The sequence below is a fragment of the Quercus lobata genome, chromosome 3 (assembly GCF_001633185.2).
Source record: "Quercus lobata isolate SW786 chromosome 3, ValleyOak3.0 Primary Assembly, whole genome shotgun sequence".
Lineage (NCBI taxonomy): Eukaryota > Viridiplantae > Streptophyta > Magnoliopsida > Fagales > Fagaceae > Quercus > Quercus lobata.
The window spans coordinates 33,543,673-33,565,241 of record NC_044906.1 but is presented as its reverse complement, the minus strand read 5'-3'; the positions used below and the strand labels follow the sequence as shown (position 1 = coordinate 33,565,241).

General features: G+C 39.7%; 1 protein-coding gene across 1 annotated transcript; it reads left to right on the top strand.

The window, feature by feature from the left end:
• Window positions 1–2,845: 2,845 nt before the first annotated feature.
• Window positions 2,846–8,702, top strand: LOC115980793 (lipoyl synthase, chloroplastic-like). The gene is made up of 7 exons (XM_031103005.1): window positions 2,846–2,941; window positions 3,246–3,343; window positions 6,190–6,280; window positions 6,391–6,548; window positions 7,382–7,553; window positions 7,937–8,048; window positions 8,402–8,702. Exons 1-7 carry the CDS (start codon window positions 2,846–2,848, stop codon window positions 8,416–8,418), a joined length of 744 nt encoding a protein of 247 aa, XP_030958865.1. The 3' UTR covers window positions 8,419–8,702.
• Window positions 8,703–21,569: the final 12,867 nt, after the last annotated feature.

The following is a 21,569-nucleotide window of genomic DNA, read 5'->3' as shown; positions in this document are numbered from 1 at the left end:
GAGAATGTAAAAACACCACAATTTTTATTTCGTTGAGAACTCATTGTAAATTGAGATATGAGAACTACTTGTGAGGTTTTGTGCAAAAGAGTTTCACATGGTGATTCAAAATAGTAAGTTAGGAACGGTTTGAAAGAATTTAGAAAAGTAGCATCTCGAGTTTTTAAAACTCGAGATCCATATTAGAACTCGAGCGCTAAAGACTCGCGTTCTGAGTGGGAAAATGCCACATAGATCTCGAGTCTTTAAGACTCGAGTTTTATGCAAAAAATTTCACCTATAGTGGTGTTTTTAAGCCTTACAGTGACGTTTTAAAGCCCTATAGCGACGTTTTCCTGCAAAAAATTTTTGTAAGTACCAGGTTTAGGGTGCCCTATAATGACGTTTTTAATCCCTATAGTGACGTTTTAAAGCCATATAGCGGCGTTTTTTGCAATTTATGGAAATCGAGTCTTTAAAACTCAATTTTCAGCGCAATCTATTTTCTCCAAATCGAGACTTAAAAACTCGAGTTCCAAGATGGAGCTCGAGTTTTAGATACTCGAGATGTTATTTTTCAAAATTGTTTTGAAATATGACAATTAACTAATTTTTTTAATATTTATTGTTATTTTAAAAAAAAATTCACTACTTGTGAATGTAAGAACATCAACTTCTTACATCAATTTTTTATGTTTTATATGTAGACATCATTTTTTTTTTTTAAATGTATATATCAGGATATACATACGATTGTAAATATTATATGAAAGTGCGTATAAAATAAGTATCAATGAAAATTTATTGTTTGTGAAAGGGAATGATTCTCTTACCCTCATTAGAAAAAGAGAAAAGTCTTTTAAGTAATATGTCATATAATAGGTTTAACATATTTAACTTATCATGGCATTGCATAGTAAGTATATGACATTAAAAGTCTATCTGGATACTGCTTATTGCTAAAAATTGAAAATTGAAAACATTATAACAAACTAATTTTTAAATGTGTAAATAGTACCGTGAGACCTAATTTTAAAGTTGTTTTTGCTTTAAAAAGTACTTGCAGGTCCTATGAACAATGCACGAGACTCACTAAAAAATGCACAGGACAGCATAAACACAAACGTTAAGGAAAAAATGTTGTATCCAATCTAACACTAACTGTAGCAATGAGAAGGGCCATGGAAAATTTTGGAAACGCATGACGCCTTCAATTTAGATAAGATGCGTAAGAAGACTAAAACTGAATATGTATGTAAAAGCTGTCGTATAAATCACTACTAAAAACGCCAGTTTAAGCTGCGTTTCTTCAAAACGCAGCTCCAGGATAGAAATTTGAGCCGCGTTTTTGTAAAACGCGGCTCCACCCTTGGTCTATAGCCGCGTTTTCCACCCTTGGTCTATAGCCGCGTTTAGAAAACGCGGCTATAGACCAGGGGTGGAGCCACGTTTTGTTCGGCTGAGGCTGCGTTTTAGCTGAAAGCTCTTAAGCCGCGTTTTAAAAAACGCGACTTTGTAGGGAATTTTTTATTTTTTTTAAATTTTTTCCTGAGCTGCGTTTAAAAAACGCAGCTCCATCTAATATAGAGCTGCGTTTAATATTGAACGCAGCTCAAATACGTTTGGAGCTGCGTTTAATAAACGTAGCTCCATCTGATGTGGAGCTGCGTTTTATTGAACGCAGCTCAAATACTTTTGGAGCAGCGTTTAATAAATGCAGCTCGATCTGATATGGAGCTGCGTTTTTTTAAACGCAGCTCAAATAAAAAAACGCAGCTCCAAACGTATTTGAGCTGCGTTCAATAAAACGCAGCTCCACATATGGTATAACTTGAAACAAACCCTAATTAAATTTCAACACTATTGAAATTTCCCGATCCCTAATCTCAGCTCTCACTATCTCAGCTCAACCTCCCGATCCAATCTCACCGCCGTGCTCTCAAGAGCTCTCGCCGCCGCGCTCTCAACCCACTACCCACAAACCTCACGCCTCCTCCCTCATCAAAACCCGAAAAATTTGCTGACCGAAGAGACCCAAAATTTTCCAAGACCCTAATCCCCATTTTTGCCGATATGCCGCCTCATCGTTCGCCCCAGCAGCAGCTATATCAACCCCTTCATCGTCGATCTCCAAGACCCTAATCCCCGTTTCCAAGCCCTTCTCTCTAGGCTTCGCCACCTCCTTTTCTAAGGGCCTCAAAGCTTTCAGAGCCACCTCTGGTGTTACCGGCAGTGTTGTTGATACCGTACCGTACCGGCCGGTACGGCCGGAATATACCGTACCGGCCGGTGATCCGGTACGGTTAACCCCTACGTTTCGTACCGGTAAAAATACCGGCCGTACCGGCCTCGTACCGGTCGTACCGGCCAATACCGGGCAATACCGGCCGGTACCGGGCGTACCGGCCGGTACAGAAATTTTTTTTTTTTTTTTTTAAGTTTTGTAATTTTTGAATTTTTGTTAGGAAAGAATGGTAACTTATTTGCATTAACTTATTAGTATTATTTGTTTTTTTAGTATGCAATGGTAACTTTTAAGCTTTCTATTTTATTTTTTTTCCCTTTTAATTGATACTAAAGTTTAAAATCATGAATAATTAGTTTTGAATTGAGGAAATGTTTTATGGTAAACTTTTATATTTATTATAATATATATATATATATATACAAACACATACATACATACATACATACATACATATATATATATATTTATAAATATAAAAATAGCGGTAAACCCGAAACGGTATACCGGTATTGACCGGTATCCGAAATATATCGTACCGGTAGCCAAACCGGTACGGCCTCCGGTACGGTATTGACATCCTTGGTTACCGGCTCCACTGGGTCCTCTCTCGACGCTAAAATGGTGTCTGTTCCAGCCATCAAGGCCCCCACTTTGCTTGATTTCGACACTAAGGTTTTCAAGAAGGAGAAAGTCAACCTAGATGGCCATGAGGAGGTACCTCTCTCTCTCTCTCTCCGTGTTTGTTTATCGAAAAAATGTGTGAGGGAAAGTGCAGGGAAATGTTACCAACTTCATCATTTTTTGATGATCTGAAAAACCCAGATACGAAATGTTAAAGTGCAGGGAAGAGCAAGATTGTCGTTTTGGTGCTAACTTTGATGACCGATGCCTACGTTCTTTAATCTCGTTTTGGACATAAGGTTTTTCTACTTCCTTAAAAGGATTTTTGTGTAGTGTTTTGGTTTGCCTAAATAAAAAACAAAGAAAGTGTTTTGGTTTGGAGTAGAAATACGGTTGAAACTACCGAACCCACCAACAAAAACAGGCATGCAGAGAAACCAAAAACATACTGAATAGCTCCAAAAGTTTGGCAATTTCTGTTAAGAGATTTTTAAGGTACTTGAAGCACTTTACACACCCTGAATTTACAGTTTTATTATAAGGTTAAATGTTTAGTAAAAATATTAGAGCAAGGGAGTCTGGTCCCTACCTCCCTGTTTTCACATTGCCTCCAATTTAAAAAGTTAAAAATCTTTATGTGTTGGGCCTTACTTATTAACAGGAAGTATGGGTACATACGAGGGGATTGGGGAGTGCTACTATTATAATTAGATGATTGGATTTATCATTATCTAATGGTTTAAGGTTTTGGGATAAGTGGTAATTTATCACTTTTTAAGTGGAGTCATAAAACCATTAACTGCATGTGTAACTTGTAGAAAATAGAAAAGAAAAACCAAAGATTAGAAAAGCATGCATAATCACCTTGGATTTGTGGATGTGATCCCATGAATTATCGACAATTGTATTTCTTTTTTCCTTTCGAAAGACATGCATTACCATTCATAATTGATTTTTACCACTTAGCCTGTGCGCTTAGAACATTTGTTAGCTAGACCCTTTATTTGATTTAATGTGTTGTACTTAAATGGACCATAAAATCTATACTATTACTAGCATTGAGTTGTTGTTGGTTGTTTGATTAGGAAATGGAATTTGTTTGTTAATTACTAATGACCATATCCATGACTGTGAGCGAGTAACACTTGTTGAGCACATTCTTATCTATGATTTATAGTGAGGTACAGTGAGCAAGACGCATTTAGGGAGTTGCTTGCAAAGTGGCATGGGGCTATCTAAGTCTTCTTAAAAGTTAAAGCCGAATCTACACTATTGGTCCCTGAAGTTTACTCTATGTGCGTAATTGGTCTCTCAAGTTTGAGGCGAGCACAATTAGTCCCTTAGATTTTAAAACTGAGTTATATTGGTCATTTTACTAACTGTTGTTAACGGTGTTACTTACGTGATTAGTGGAACAATGACTTAACATTTTTTTTAATGATGTAGCATGTTTTTAATTAAAAAATTAAAAACTAAATTTACACGTGAGAAAAAAAAAAATCACCGGTACCAAATTAAAAAATTTATTTTCGACCAGTTGTAAAAACCCGCAACGAGAGAGGGTTATTAGGCAACTGGTGATCTTTCACTCCCTCACAAACACATTGCTTACACCCACAACAGCCACACCACCACCATCACCCAACCACGAAAATCAAAAACAAAAACAATCATTGTAAACCCAACAAACCCACAGTCACCACCAGCCACCATCACCCACTCACCTACCACCACCGTAAACCCCAACCCAAAATCAACCCACCACTAGCCATCACCGGTGCAAACAACCACCAAATCACAAAACCCAGCCATCAAACAACCAATCACAAAACAACCACTAAAACCTAGCCATCACAAAACCCAGCCACCAAAGACCACCATGGGCAAGAGGCCGACTAGGCAAATAATTCAAACCAATGAACCCGCTAAATTGGATATCTTTTGCAAATGGTTCTAGTGATTCATATCTACTTGGTCTTCCTGCATATTCAGTTGATGCAGGTTGGAGTATCTGAGAGTGCCCAAATATCAATGGCCTCTTTTTCAAGTTTAGTTGCCGTCATTTTCTTCTCAATCTTGACAATTTGACAATTTGCAATTCATTTTGGTTCCTTTGCACTTGCTGTGTATAACACTTTATCATGTATTGATGATGGTAATCCCTGCTTTTGCACATTGATTTGATTTGAGAGAAGAAAATGAAAAAGAAAAGATAGAAAAGAGAGTCCGGAGAAAGAAGAACAGAGAGAATAGTGAGAGAGAGAGAGAAAATATATATATATATATATATTTTTTTTTGGTAAAAGAGAAAAGATATTTTAACCCCCTCGTTGTGGGTTTTTACAACAGGCAGAAAATAAAAATTTTTATTTGGTACCAGTGATTTTTTTTTTTTTTTCTCACATAAATTTAGTTTCTAATTTTTTAATTAAAAACATGCCATGTCATTAAAAAAAAAAAAAAGCCAAGTCATTGTTCCGTTAGCCACATAAGTAACACCGTTAACAACAGTTAGTAAAAGGACCGACACAGCTCAGTTTTAAAATTTAAGGGACTAATTGTGCTCGCTCGCTTCAAACTTGAGGGATCAATTGCGCACATATGATAAACTTCAGGGACCAATAGTGTAGTTTCGCCAAAGTTAAAATACTTAGCGTTTTCATCATTTGTTATGCAATGTTGCAAGCTGCAATTTAGGAAGATTTACTATATATTTTCTTTTTTCAAACCTCAAAATGTATTTTAAGGTTCCTGAATATGGTTTTTCCTAAATGACATCTTATAAGTGGGTGCTTTTTTCTTTTTTTTCTTTAATGTGTTTTGATGTCCTTGAATATATTGTATGTGATATTTTAGAGCTTGGAACAATGAGGATTTGGCATTCATATTTGCTAGACTATTGTGACTTCGTTCTTGTACATTTATAGCTCCTTAATCAAGGGCTGTGATTGTCCTTTTATTCATTTTGAGGAAGTGTAAAATTAAGAATTCTGTCAGCATTCAACATCTGATATGTTTGGAGAGCTTATTTATCTTAATTTTTGCAGCCCATTATACATATCCAGAACAAGGATTTAATAATGATGATGCCTGCTACTTTTTATTTTGTTTTATAAGACTTTGAAATTGGTAGCTTAATATTTGCAAAATATTGGAACTTACTATAACCTTGAGCGTTTATGAGACTTTGTTGAGTTAGTCTTTGTAGGTGCACTGGTTAATTATGATGCGTACTTAGGCTGTATACATATCATGTGCATCTTTTCGATATATGCTTATCTATCATAGAAGTTTAAAAATGCTACTTTCATAATTTGAAATTGTGTGTTTAATATTGACAGTGTGGACTATATTGTTCTAACGAGTGTAGATCGTGATGATCTACCTGATGGTGTAAGTGGGCATTTTGCTCAAACAGTCAAAGCTATGAAGGTGATGATCTCAATGTGCTCTCCAATTTTTGGTTTTGTTATACAAATTACCACAAAAGGGGTTGGAATGAGAATAGAGGTTTGATTGGATACTATATGACTCTTTTGCAGCAACTCAAGCCTGAGATCATGGTTGAGTGTTTAACTTCTGATTTTCGGGGGGACTTGAAGGCTGTAGACGCTCTGGTACACTCAGGATTGGATGTGTTTGCCCACAACATTGAGACTGTGAAACGGCTCCAGAGAATTGTCAGAGATCCTAGGGCTGGGTGAGTTGCAGTACTTGTCATCTTTCTGCTTAAGTTTGCTGTATGGTTATTCATTATCTGTTACTCATTTGTAGATAGAATTTATTATAAAAGCATACTTCACTATTATTATTAGCCATGAATAGATGTAGTAGGAGTTAGATATAACATGGGATCAAGATTTGTCAAAATTTTGTCCTCAATTGGTATCAACTTTCAAGTGGCTGTCCAAGTATTGACTCCAAATAATGCGTTCTTCAAGTAATCCACCTCTTGCTATGTTTGGATTCTTTCTGTCCTGATCTTTTAGGTTTATAGCTGCAAACATTAAATTTTAAAAGAATGCTTTTTGATATTCTGCAAAGAAATGCAAATATCAACCAACACATGATGCTCAGATTCAGTAGTTCATTTAGAAGACAATACCTAATTAGAGGTGAGATAAGTTTATATCTTAGTTTCCAGTTTTGGTACTAAACAAGCTCAGAGTTTGTGTACAGGGGAAGGGACTCTGGAGCTTTTGGTTGTAAGTTTTTGGCCTCCTCTCTTTTGCAAAAGAATTCATACATATATATAAGAGTTTGGATGAAAATCAGTTAGTTACAACATTGTAACTGCATGGGCAGCTTATGCGAATTGTGAACCACAAAAGCACAAGTAGAATACTAGAATATGATAATTATAATAACTTGGATGTGCATTGTCAGGCAGACCTAGTCTATTGATTCCAGAATTTATAGTTAACCCACATATAGCTTTTTTTTTTCATAGATTGTCTTTACCTATTCTGAGTATATGATTGCTGATTCTATTTTTAACTCTTGTATTTTTTTCTTTCCCCTTTTTAAATGCAGGTATGCACAAAGCTTGTCAGTTTTAAGACATGCAAAAATCAGCAAGGAGGGCATGATAACAAAATCTTCTATAATGTTGGGCCTTGGAGAATCTGATGATGAGTTGAAAGAAGCTATGGCTGATTTAAGGGCTATTGATGTTGATATTTTGACTCTTGGACAGTATTTACAGGTTAGTTGATATACAATAGTTCATTCTTTCTTGCTTGGGAGATTAATGCATTAGTCATGACACTGAAATTTGAAACTTAGGGTCCATAAAAATGGGAATCTTAATAACTTGACTCCTGCCCAAGTTTGGGCCTGTAATATTTTCAGAGCGTAATCTTATTTAATGCTTAAAGATGGCTGTGATCTAATTAACAAAAAAAAAAAAAAAAAAGATGGCTGTGATCTGGCACTAATTAGCTTTTGGTAATTCTGATGTTTCAGAAATTGTTCAAGTAGGAATTGTCTACAGGTTGCCTGAAGTTATATTAAACCTAGTGGCTAGTAGCTCTATTTTTCTCATTCTTGATAGGCTTATTAACTTTAAAGTGGTTACAATTCTTGCAGCCAACTCCACTACACCTGACTGTCAAAGAATATGTCACCCCTGAAAAGTTTGCTTTCTGGAAGGAATACGGGGAGTCCATTGGATTTCGTTATGTAGCCAGTGGGACCACTGGTAAGTTAGCTGTTGCAGTTTAAACTATATGATGATAAAGTCCTTCTCTTTTATTCTCATATAAATGTTTTTTTAAAAAAAAAAAAAAATACAAATTAGCCAACAAAATGGACTAGCAGGATTACTTTCCCTTTCCAAATGTATCTTGGTTTAAATAATTATCTGACTAGTACATATGAGCATGGACTAGATGCGTTAGGGAAAGAATAAAATATAAAAAGAAAATTCTCTCCGATGAGTCCAAACTAATTTCTTAGGAATGATAAGAGTTACTAATTTGCCCAAGCTTTTCAGACTTTGGATTTTAAAAAATAGATCCTCACCAGAGTTTCCTACTTGTAATCATTTTATAGGTCCGATCCTCATATAGAGTTGGTGAGCTTTTTGTCAAGACAATGGTTAGAGATAAGGCTACCAGCACTACTGGCACATCCTATTGATTTTTGGCTATTGTGGACTTTCCAGTGGATGGCTCATGGCTGACAAGTTGACCACAAATTGGTAAATGAGAGCAGTATGTATTGGGGCAAATGACTGTAATGGTTGTCCTAATTTATTATAGAGTATAAATTTTCTGGATCTAGTAAAAAATATCTTCATTTCTTTGAGGATTTTATGTTTTATTTTATTTTCATTGTTTTGTTTTGCTGGTAATTGGTTGGGAGTTGTTGAGTGTAGGCAATTTTTTTTGTTGGTTCCAATTGGTTGCATCTAAGTGTTGGCAGGAATTACAGGTCTTGTTTTAAGTAGGATTGTGTTTAGGAAGAAGAAAATAGGAAAAAATAAGGGCCTGTAGCCGCGTTTTCAGTCTTGTTTTAAGTAGGATTGTGTTTAGGAAGAAGAAAATAGGAAAAAGTAAGGACCTATAGCTGCGTTTCTAAAAACGCGGCTACAGGAAAACCCAATGTGGGACCTAGAGCTGTGTTTTCAAAAACACAGCCCAAACCGGTCTATAGCTGCGTTTTAGACACCCTATGGCCGCGTTTTTACACACCCACAGATGCGGTACCTATAGCTGCTTTTTTTAGAAAACGCGGTTATAGACCCTGTTTGGACTGCGTTTCAAACGCAGTTCTAAGTTGCACCAATAGCCGCGTTTTCATAGAAAACGCAGCTATAGGTCCCGCATCTGGGTTGTGTAAAAACGCGGCTCTAGGATGTCTAAAATGTAGCTACAGACCCCGGTTTGGGCTGCGTTTTTAAAAACGCAGCTCTAGGTCCCCGTAGGGGGCTATAGCCTCGCTGCATAGGCCGTGTTTAAAAACACAGCCATAGCCTATAGCTGCGTTTTTTATAGGCTATAGCTGCGTTTTGCAAATGCGGCTATAGCCCTCTTGTTTTGTAGTGAATGGATAAAATTACAATTAAAATAATGTCTAAAATGGTGTCCTTTTGAATTTTGATGATGGAAACAAAGAAATGTAGGAACAAAAATGCCTACCAATGATTTCTCCAAAAAAAAAAAAAAAACTCTACCGCTCACAACTCACTTGTGAACGAGTTGAGACAAAGTTGTAGTCTTAATATTACTAATTTAGAAATGATAAATAGGTCCAGATTAGGATGGAAGAAACCTTTCCAAATTTGAATTTTTTGAATAATATACCGTCAAAATCACAACGAATCCCTCAAAGATTTAAAAAGATATTTTTCAAACCAAATCTCGTCCAAGATTTCATAGAAGTTGCTTGGTAAAAGATAAATGTATTTGCATACTGGCCATAGTATTCTATAATTTTTTTAATTTTCCCAAATATGATAATAAATATGATTGGTGGATTTCAAGAGAACAAAACTATGGAAAACATTTTTACAACAAATCCTAACTAAAAAATTGTTAATGATAAGTAAAAAAAATGATGTTAGGAGTATACCTAAATTAAATAAGAATTAGTAAAAACTTATTAACTAAGTTTTTTTTGGTAAAATTGTTGTGAAAATGATGTAGCTATAGCACTACTCATTTGAAAAAAAAAAATTATAATATATATATATTTTTTGAAAAACTTATAATATATATATAAATATATATATATATATATATATATCTAAATTACTTTAATGTGATGGGCAACACTGCACAAGGCTTATATAATAAAATTGGTAGTATTCTTAGTATATTACTCATTAATCAGTATGTTCACACTTCACATAGCTGTTTATTATTGTAACATTTAATTTTTTCCAAATCGAGTGATGTGTACTTTTCTTGCTGTTCATGCCATATGATTGACGTGTCCTTTTCTATTTAGATCAAAACTAAATGTTCTCCAATTCAAACATGCTACGTCAGTAGCTTTCTTGAAATTATTATTAATGTTTTTAATCAGGATCGACCACATCTTCTTCCTCAAAAAAAGGATCGACCACATCTTTTTTTTTTTTTTTTTTTTTTTTTTTGATGTGAAATACTACTAAACTTTATTAATCAGAAGAATTGACAAATACATCCTGGTTGAGAGCTTGTTCAAGAAAACAAGGGGTCTCTTCAACCCAAACAGATAAATCTGCAATGCCTAAAGCATGTCTAGCAAGTAAATGAGCTGGCTTATTTCCATTTCGACCAACATGAGCGAAATCTACATGACGGAAGTTATGAGCAACAGTAATGGAACTAAAAACCAGAGCAGCAACAGATAATGGAGGAGGAGATAACTCCCTCAAAGCATTAACTAGAGACAACGAATCACCCTCAAGCGTGAAGTCCTGTATAGACATATCTTTGGCGAATTTAAGGCCCAGCTCAACAGCCTTAGCTTCAACCTCCATGGCACCTAGAGGAGCATCTAGTTTTTTACTGCAGGCACCGATCATCTAACCCGCTGCATCTCTAATTAAAATCCCCACCCCCGCCATTTTCTGCTCTTTGAACACAGCACCGTCTACATTAATTTTGTAGCGATTAGGAGAGGGAGGCGTCCATATCACTGCTGCAACAGGCTGCTTCGAATCTGTATCCTCTAAACACGCCTGATACATAACTAAATATTCCAACGCACCCTGTACTACGGCTTGTGCTGACTTCTTCGCACCGCCATGTCTGTGTTCGTTCCGGTTTGACCACAACGTCCAAGCTATCACAATCAAATGTTCCACCCCACTGTGATCCCATTGAGCAATCATCACTACGTGCCACAGCAAGTCCATGAATGAACCGAAATGGTGTTCCACAGAACCCAGAAACAGAGAGGACGTGCGCCAAACTTCTCTAGCACGTTGACAGCGCCAAAATAAATGGCCTGAAGATTCGTCCTCCATCTGGCATTCGTCACAAACACTGTCCAGCAGCACCTTGCGCCTAACCAAATTCTCCTTTGTGGGTAAAACATCCTTGCAAGCCCTCCAGGCGAAGTGGCGGATCTTGTGCGGGATATTACAGCTCCATAAATACTTCCAAAATCTTCTTAACTAACTACCATTTGATACACTACCCACCGGCACAGTTGAGCTCATCTCCATGGCTAGCTTATATGCACTACGGACACTAAATATTCCATTGTGCGTTAAAGCCCAGGCCTGCTTATCCTCTGGCAGATTCACACTCAGAGCTATACTACAAATTAAATCAGCTTCATGAGGAAGGAAAGTTTGCCGCACCACCTCCTTTTTCCATGCACCCTTCTCTTCGTCAATAAGGGCTGCAACTCGAGAGTCCTCAGGAAGATTTGAGATTGGAGATACTACCTTATAAGTTGAGGGAGAAGGCATCCATTTATCCTTCCAAATCATGATACTATGCCCATTCCCTACCTGCCACCTTTTACCATTCCGGATAATCGCTTGAGCTGCCAAAATACTCCTCCAAGCAAATGAAGGATTTTTTCCAAGATTAGCATCAACAAACTCACACCTTGGAAAATATTTGGCCTTAAATACCTTATACAATAAGGAATCATTCCCAGTCTGGAGCCGCCAACCTTGTTTTGCCAACATGGCCAAATTAAATTGCTTCAGTTGCTTAAATCCCATACCCCCACAAGCCTTTGGGGCACAAAGTTTCTCCCAACTGATCCATGCCATTTTCCATTCCTCCTTACATTGCCCCCACCAAAAATTCCTAATGATACTCGTCATCTCATCACAAAGGGAATCAGGAATTTTAAAGCAACTCATAGTGTACGTCGGAATAGCTTGGGCCACCGCTTTTATCAGAACTTCCTTTCCAGCTTTAGACAATAGCTTTTCCTTCCAACCAGCCAATTTCTTAGCCAGTTTTGTCTTGACTTCCTTGAAAGTATTCTTTTTATTTCTTCCCACCAAAGATGGGAGGCCCAGGTACTTTTCATGCTGCTTAATCACTTGAGCCCCAAACCTCACCTTTATCTCCTCCTGGATCTCCTTTGCGGTGTTAGGACTGAAAAACAGAGAAGTTTTGGCACGGTTCAACTGTTGGCCAAAACTTTGTCGATAACGATGACCATAATTGCTGTCCTTTTAATTAGGATCGACCACATCTTTGTCTATATATTGTCCTTTCAACCACACCAAAAAAAAAAAAAAAAAAAAACGACGACCATAATTGCTGTCCTTTTAATCAGGATCGACCACATCTTTGTCTATATATTGTCCTTTTAACCAAAAAAAAAAAAAAAAAAAACAACGACCATAATTCCAACGTTATATTAGAATAGTGTAACGATGACTACAAATCGAATTTTTCTTTTTGATGAGAAATTGAGAAAGGAAGGAAAATTTTATAATTTACTTTATGTAGTTTCTTCCTATTATAATTTAGTTTACAAAATTATGCTACGTTAGTAGCTTTCTTGAAATTATTATTAATGTTTTTAATTAGGATCCACCACATCTTTGTCTATAACGATGACCATAATTGCTGTCCTTTTAATCAGGATCGACCACATCTTACGTCCAAAAAAATAAGAAAACTGATGATGCTCAGGTCGTCAGCCAATTATGATCGTTCAGATGGAAGTTGTCCTCTGTCAACCCAATCCTTAGTAATGAGTGAATGGAAGAACAGGTGTATTCGCCGGCGTGGTGCCTGCAAAAGAGTCTTCGATGCCAAAGTCAGAAAGATTGACAAGAGAGCTGTGAAAATAATGTGCTAGAGTTTTTGCCTTACCTCCACCCCTTTTGGGGTTATGTATTTATATGCGTGCACTCACAGGTGGCTTCTTCTAGCCGTTGGTGGAGTTTTGATGGAGACTTTATTCTTGCCTGGTAACGCCCCTGTGGGGTGTTAATGGTGAGCTGCTCCTCCCAACGGTCTGAAGGTTGATTAATGTTTTATAACGGTTCCTCGAGGGGTGGAAGTGGTGTAAGGTTGAATTTAATCAATTATTTTATTGGCTTTATTCCGTGCCAAATTTGCTTGTATTTCAGCATTTAGTAACCCTGTATTTAGGTGGATTTGTTGTAAGGGTAGTGAGTGAGATAGAGTGTTGATTGCTCAAGAGTGTGCAAGAAAACAAAGACTCGCGGCTTGTTCTCGCGGGTGGCTCGCGGCTTCAAGCCGCCAGACACAACACACGTACCAAGCGTGCCAGAAGGTGAACAGTCATGCTAGCTGGAGCACTACGGGACAAAACAGGACAACTAGCCATACGGTTATCTCGCGACTGGATCTTGCAACTCAGTCAAGTCGCGAGGTCAAGCCGCGAGCCACCCCTGTTTTGTGAATCCTGACGTTTCACATTCTCCTCTCACCCCAGTATAAATACCCTTTATAACCACAAATGAAAGAGAGCTTCCAGAAAGAATTTTGAGAGAGAAACCCTAAAGAAAGCCAAGATTGATTCACCTACAATCTATACACTAGAGTCTCTTCAAATTCCTCAACTCTCTTCCTCTCCATTGTCAAATCCTTGAGAGGCATTTTACAAAACCTTGTTCTCACCATATTCATCACTGTGAGAGGGCTATTTGGTTTTCTGGGAAGCAGTTAGGAAGGAACCAATCTACATTGGTTGATGCTACGGTCTAGTAGCGGAATCCGGGAAGCTAGAAAAGAAAAAGGTTCGACGCAACCTCGTTGGAACAAGAAGCTTGGAGGGCTTAGGTGCACTGGGTAGATTAGGCTTGGAGGGTCTATTGTTGTTCATGTATCCCAACTACATTTTCTAGTGGATTGTTTACCGCTTGGAGGGCAGCGGAGAGGTTTTACACCGAGGGCTTCAGTTTCCTCTTCGATAATACATCGCGTGTTGTCTTTGTGTTTGCATCTTCCTTCCCTTTTATCTTTGCCTTTTATCATCTGCTGTGGGTTGTGATTTTAATTTGGCTTAGATAGCTTATCCAATTCTATATTATAGCTTATGTTCATTTTCCGCACACTAGTTGTTTGATATAAAGTTTGAATTGGTTAATTTGTAAATTGGGGGTCTAAACGTTCAAGGATATTTATACACATATTTGAACTTTCAAGTGGGTTTACTCGTCCTTGAGCGACGGCCATTTCTTATTGGACGATCTTGATTAGGCCGTCCGCCACTAGTCGTGAATGCATGGACGATGATTATTTGATCGAGCCTATCAGCTGCCCCCTATTCCTTGATCGTCCATATCTTGGACGGTCGTAGGAATATGAAAGTGTTTTACAAGTTCATTTGAGCAAATATATATTTATTTTATATATTCCCTTTTTTTTTCTTTTTTTTTTTATTACAGTTATGGCGTTTGGGGTTCTGCTCCGTAATGATTGCTTAATGGCGGCTGTGGCTCACTTCGCAGCCACGTGGTTGATTTTCATTGGCTAGGGGATCTCGTTTTCGGTGAAAACCTTTTCAGTTTTCCCGCACTTTCTAAGGCAGAACCCTTTGATTTCTTTGGCCTTTCCTTTTCTCATTTCCCCATCTTCTGTGCGGTTGGTTTCTCCCTCACTTGCATGTTTTGCTCCTAACCTTCTCCATTTTCTCCCTAATTTCCAGGTATGCCCCCCATTTACGCTTTCTTTTCTTTCTGAATTTTGCTTGCATCTGTGTCTTTTAAGTTCTTTTCTCCTCTCTGTACTATCCCTTCTTTTTTTTGAGTGGTGTTGTTCCCCTTTAATGGTGGATAACTTCGAAGTTAGACGTAACTCTCCCTCTGTAGCTTTTCTCTTTGCCCGTTTAGGATCCTTAGTGGAACTTTCTGGCGACCCATTGGGTGCTCTTTCACCTAACGGTTCATACCCACAAGTTGAGGAATTTTTCAGTAGCGGTAGTGGGTTAGGATTGGCATTGGGTGTCTTATACCCTTTACTGTTAGAATCTCAGGTCTGGTTTCGGTCTGTTCGAGGGATCCTAAGAGGGGAAAGTATGGGTGTTGAGGAAGGGTCAGGTGACTTAGAAAGGGGCTCGTCCTCTAATGTAGGTGAGGAAGGAGTCGGGGTTGACACAGCGACCACCGTGCTTTCTCGTGCTCCCTCGTCCTCCCATTCTCCCGCTCCGGCCGTCGTCCGTCCCTTCCATGCCCTTAAGGAAAATGGTTCCTTGAAAATAGAGGTTTTTAGCAAATTTAAAGATAGATTCCAGTTTCCTGCGGGGACCAGGGCTCGTCTTCCTAGGAAGGGTGAAAAGGCTTGCGCCTTTGCCCACGGGGAAGTTTGCTTTTATGAGGCTGCTTTTTCGTGTGGCCTCCGGTTCCCCGTCCATCCGTTCATGATGGAGCTTCTTCATCATTTTAACCTTGCACCTGGGCAACTTATGCCTGACTCTTGGAGAATAGTTATTAGCTGTATGGTGATTTGAACGATCATCGCCGACGGAGACATGATCACGGTCAATGAGTTCGTCCATCTGTACCGTCTAAAAGAGTCCAAAGAATTTGGATATTATGAGTTTGTACCTGGAATAGGAGGTCGCGTCTGGTAGTTGACGGTTGGGAAACATTGCCTGATGACTTGTGGGGGAACGTTCCTAGGTTGCTGCGCCGGTGGGTGACCCCTTTGATTGGTGCATTTGCTCCTTATGAGTTGCCCCCTTTCCCTTTTTTTTTTTTTTAAAAAAAAAAAAAATTTAATTTCCCCTTTGATGTTGTCTTTTGCAGTGAAAGATCATCCAGAGCTCGAGGGAAAATTTGAAGAGCGAGTTCAGGCGGCAATCAGGTACGTAAGGACGATCGAAGATTTTGGTGAATTGATCGATTCGCGCACTTTAGCTCGTCACTGTTTGGGGCCGGAGCCTTCCCTCTACGTCCTCAGTACCCTTGATCGTGAAGAGAAAAAACGTAAGCTGTACTTTCCAATAGATTTGTCTTCTTTCTTCGTTCTAAACTCCTTACTTTCTTTTTATTCGTCCTTAGCCTCTTGTTTTCTTTTTCTTCGTCCTTAAATTCTTTCTCTCTTTTATGTAGAAATGATGTCCAAGTTTAACAAAGAGATGTACAAGAAAATTAAGGACAAGAAGAATGAGCCTCTTTCCAGAATAGGTCAGAGGAGGTTAAGAATTACTGACAAGGAGAGGGAGAAAGAAAAGGAGGTGGTGGAGAGAGGCTCGTCCACACCTGCCCTTGATCTGGATGAGGGTTTGGCTGCCTCTCCTGGAATTTTGGTTGAGGAGGTGGCTCGTCCTCTCAAGAAGCAGAAAGTGGCGAGCAAGGGGAAAGAGAAAGTTGGTGCAAGCGTTTGGTCGGACGCCGAGACGGCTATGGACAGTGCCAACGAGCTCCTTACCCCCGGGGAGATGAGGGAAATTACGAGCGTTCCTTCGCATGAGATGGTGAGCCGTCACATTCACAAGCTCGTGCAGGTAATCCACCACATTTTTGTCTTTTTTCTCATCTTTAACTGCTTGACCATTTTTGTTGATTTTGATCGAACTCTTTTTTTTTTTTTTTTTTTTTTTTTTTTTTTTTTTTTTTTTTTTTTTTTTTTTTTTTTTTTTTTTTTTTTTTTTTCAGATGGTGGGGGAGACCATGCACATTACCACGCAATATTTGGCGAATGAGGAGAAGGTCGTCGTGGCTAACTCAAAGGTGGAAGCACTGGAGGCTGAAGCTTCGGGCTTGCGGAAGGACCTGATCGCAACCATGGATTCCCTAAATGCTTCTAAGGAGCAAGTTCAAGTCCTGACGAAGCAGCTAGATGCTGAAAAGCAGTCAGTGAAGCAGAAGGATGAACTCCTGGCAGAAGCTGCCCAGAAGATGAAAGTCACTGTGGCCAAGGCCGTCACTGCCTTCCAGACCGCGGACGAATATAACATCATACTGTTCCAGTGGTACTTCAAGGGGTTCAAGCTACTTCAGAGATATTTGATCAAGCATGGACCTAGTACGGACCTTGAAGACTTAGATTTTGAGGCCATTGACAAGGAGATTAAAGAGGACAAAGCAGCTTAGACAGTGGCGTCTACCGGTGCGGAGCCTTCCCAGGCGAACAAGGACGACGATGTAGCCCCTCCAGCTTGATTTTGTCTTATTGAAAAAGGTTTTTTTTTTTTTTTTTTTTTTGTATGTATTAAGTTTCATGAACAACTGATGTTTGGATGCCCCACTTGTTTTTTGGGGCCCCATTTTTGCCTTTGAACAATTTAACTTTATGTAGTAAGTCTATTTGACAATTTGGCTTTATATAAACGTCTGCGTGTTTACCTTTGCCTTTCATGATTGCATGTGTTGTGTGGAGATTTTCTTTTGGATGTTCATCTCTTCCCCGTTTTGGGACTTTGAAAAAGTTTGCTAGCCCGCTGAATTTGTCCTCGTCATCCTGTGCCTTTTGAGGTACTTTTGTTCTGTGCCGCTCCTTTTTTTTTTTTTTTTTTGGACGAGGTTCGTCTATTCGAGGAATTTGATCGTCTTGCTTTGTTGGACGATGCGTATCCATTTAAGGAATCTAGTCGTCTTTCTTTGTTGGACGATGTACATCCAGTTAAGGAATCTTATCGTCATTTTTCTTTTTGGGACGATGTACATCCATTTAAGGAATTTTATCGTCATTTTTCTTTTTGGGACGATGTACATCCATTTAAGGAATTTTATCATCATTTTTCTTTTTGGGATGATATACATCCGTTTAAGGAATCTTATCGTCTTTCTTTGCTTAGGACGATCGTTTTTGTTTTTGGGAAAACTTGTGGCACTTGACTTGCTGAATAACACTTAAGAAATACTGGATAATACTTATGAATCGAATAATAAGTAACGGGTTTTGAATAATTGCTTACATAAGACAGGGAGTATTAAATTGGGTTTTACAATCAGGCTATGGTTCCTTTTCGTAATACCTCTTTAGATGTTCAACATTCCATGGACGAGGTAGTCTTTTTCCTTCTGAGTCTTCCAGATGGTAACTTCCCTAACGTGAATAATGGACGACTCTGTAGGGCCCTTCCCAGAACGGTCCCAATTTGCCTTGTGCTGGATCTTTTGTTGCGGGGGTGACTTTTCTAAGGACGAGGTCTCCAACATTGAATCTTCTCAGCTTCACTCTTCGATTATAATATTCGGCTATCTTCTGCTGGTATTTGGTCATTCTTTGGGATGCCTGGTCTCTGATCTCGTCCAGGCTATCTAGGTTCTGTTTCAATTCGTCGTCATTGGTTTGTTCGTCAAAGAATTCTCTCCTAAGGCTAGTGAGCCCAACTTCGACCGGGATGACCGCTTCTGTGCCGTATGTCAGACTGAACAGTGTTTCTCTTGTTGGTGTTCGTGTTGTCATCCTATATGACCATAAGACGCTTGGCAGTTCTTCAGGCCACGTTCCCTTTGCCCCCACTATCCGGGACTTGATAATCTTGAGCAAGGTCCGGTTGGTTACTTCCGTCTGTCCGTTGGCCTGAGGATGTCCTGGCGATGAGTACCTGTTTTTGATGCCCAAGCCAGAGCAAAATGATCTGAACTTTTGGCTATCAAACTGACGACCGTTATCTGATATGATCGTCCTTGGTATCCCGAACCTGCAAACAATATTTTTCCATACAAAATTTTGTACCTTTGCTCCGGTGATTGTTACCAGAGCTTCTGCCTCCATCCATTTCGTGAAGTAGTTGATAGCGACGAGCAGAAACTTTACTTGTCTCTTCCCTTGAGGTAAGGGACCCATGATGCCGATCTCCCACTATGCGAATGGCCAGGGCGAGGAGATTGTGGTCATCTTTTCCCCAGGGATTCTTTGAACATTCCCATACCTTTGGCAACTATCACACTTCCTCACGAAATCAGCTGCGTCTTGCTGCATTGTTGGCCAAAAGTAGCCTGTTCTCATGATCTTCCTGACGAGGGACTTTGCCCCCATGTGATCTCTGTAGATTCCTCCGTGCACTTCCTCCAGGATGTACTTGGCTTCCTCCCCTTCTACACATCTCAAATACGGTTGGGAGTAACCCCTTTTGTAGAGTTCGTCATTAAGTATCGTGAATCTGGCTGCTCGTTTCTAGACCTTTTTAGCTTCTTTTGGATCTGATGTAGTCGTCCTTCTCGAAGAAATGACAAAATCGGGCTTGTCCATTGTTTGAAGTCCCTGGATGCTAGGAGAGTTTTGTTCTTCCACCTTCCAATCGAACCTTTTATTTTGGTTGTCCGTTGAGGCACTTCGTGTAACCTCGTCAGCTTCAGCGTTCTGATCCCTGGGGATCTGGATGAACTCTACGTAATTAAAGGCGCTTACCAGCTGGTTCGTCAATTTGAGATACTTCTGCATCCTTGCCTCCTTTGCTTCGTACTCCCCTCTTACTTGCCCTATGATGAGCTGGGAGTCGCTCTTGAGCACAACATTCTCCCCTCCAAGTGCCCGAGCTATTCTCAATCCCGTCAATAAGGCCTCGTATTCTGCTTCGTTATTGGTTACAGGGAATTTGAGCTGGACCCCATACTTGAGAACACTTTTTTCAGGGGAAGTGATGACGATGCCTACTCCACCTCCTTTCTGAGTGGATGACCCATCAGTGTTTACCGTCCAGAGACTCTCTACGCTCCCGGGGGTGGTGAATTCTGCTATGAAATCAGCCAATGCCTGTGCTTTTATTGCTGTCCTTAGACGGTATTTTATGTTGAATTGGCTCAGCTCGATTGCCCACTATACCATTCGTCCTGCCGCTTCGGGTTTGCTCATTGCTTTTTTGATGGGTTGGTCCATCATCACAATGATGGGATTGGCTTGAAAGTATGGACGAAGTTTTCTCGAAACCATAATCAGGGTGAAGGTGATCTTTTCTATGCGAGGATACCGCGCCTCGGCACCCTGGAAAGCCTGGCTGACGTAATACACCGGAAGTTGCAACCTTTCTTCTTCTCTGATCAACGCCTGACGGCTGTAACAGACACAGCTAAGTACAGGAATAAGTCTTCGCCCTCTTTCGACGGGCTTAAGAGCGGAGGGTTGCTAAGATAGCGCTTCAACTTCTGGAACGCCATTTCGCATTCCTCCGTCCAGGAAAACACCTTCTTCAAAGTTTTGAAGAATGGAAGGCATTTGTCTGTGGCCTTCGAGATGAACCTGTTGAGGGCCGCTATTCTTCCTGTGAGGGATTGTACTTCTTTGACCGTCCTGGGTGAGGACATTTCAAGGATGGCTTTGACCTTCTCGGGGTTTGCTTTAATGCCTCTCTGCAAAACCATAAACCTGAGGAATTTTCCCGAGGAAACCCCAAAAGCACACTTGGACGAGTTGAGCTTTATGTTGTACTGCCTGAGCGTATTGAACATCTCTCTGAGATCGTCCAGATGATCTTCTTCCTCTTTGCTCTTGACGAGCATATCGTCAACGTAAACCTCCACATTTCTTCCGATTTTCTTCTCGAACATCTGGTTCACCGACCTTTGATAAGTGGCACCTGCAATATAGTCCCTAGCTGGTGATAAAAGCATTCTTTTCTTGGTCTTCTTCATCCATTTGTATTTGGTTATACCCGGAGAACGCGTCCATAAACGTGAGAAGTTTGTGCCCTGCTGTGGAGTCTACTAGCTGGTCGATTCTGAGTAGTGGGAAACTATCTTTTGGACAGGCTTGATTTAGGTCTGTAAAGTCGACACACATTCTCCACTTCCCATTTGCTTTTTTGACCATGACTACGTTAGCCAACCACTCGAGGTAGTGGACTTCCCGAATAAATTTGGCTGCAAGTAACTTATTTACTTCGTCCATCACTGCCTTGTTTCGCTCGGGGGCAAAGACTCTCCTTTTTTGCTGGATGAGCTTCTTTCCCAGGTCAACATTCAGGTGATGCTAGATGAGGCTTGCTGGGATTCTCGGCATATCTTCGTGGGTCCATGCGAATATATCGAGGTTGCTTTTCAAGAAGCTGACAATCTCTTCCTTCGTCCGGGGACTCAAGTTCGTCCCTATTTGGGTCGTCTTTGGTGGACTCCCTTCCGCCAGCTCTACCGTTTCAAGCTTCTCCACAATCTCTGGCGATTTCTCTTCGATTGTTCACGTATGGTTTTCTTTTGAGGCCAGGACGGCTTGACAGCATTCTCTCGCCAATACCTGGTCTCCTTTAATTTCTCCGACCCCCTGTTCTATTGGAATATTCACCTTTAAGCAGTAGGTGGAAATAGCAGCCTTCCAGCGATTGAGCATTGGTCTTCCTATGATCACATTGTAGGACGAGGGTGAGTTTACTATCAGGAAATTATGCTGGTTGGTTA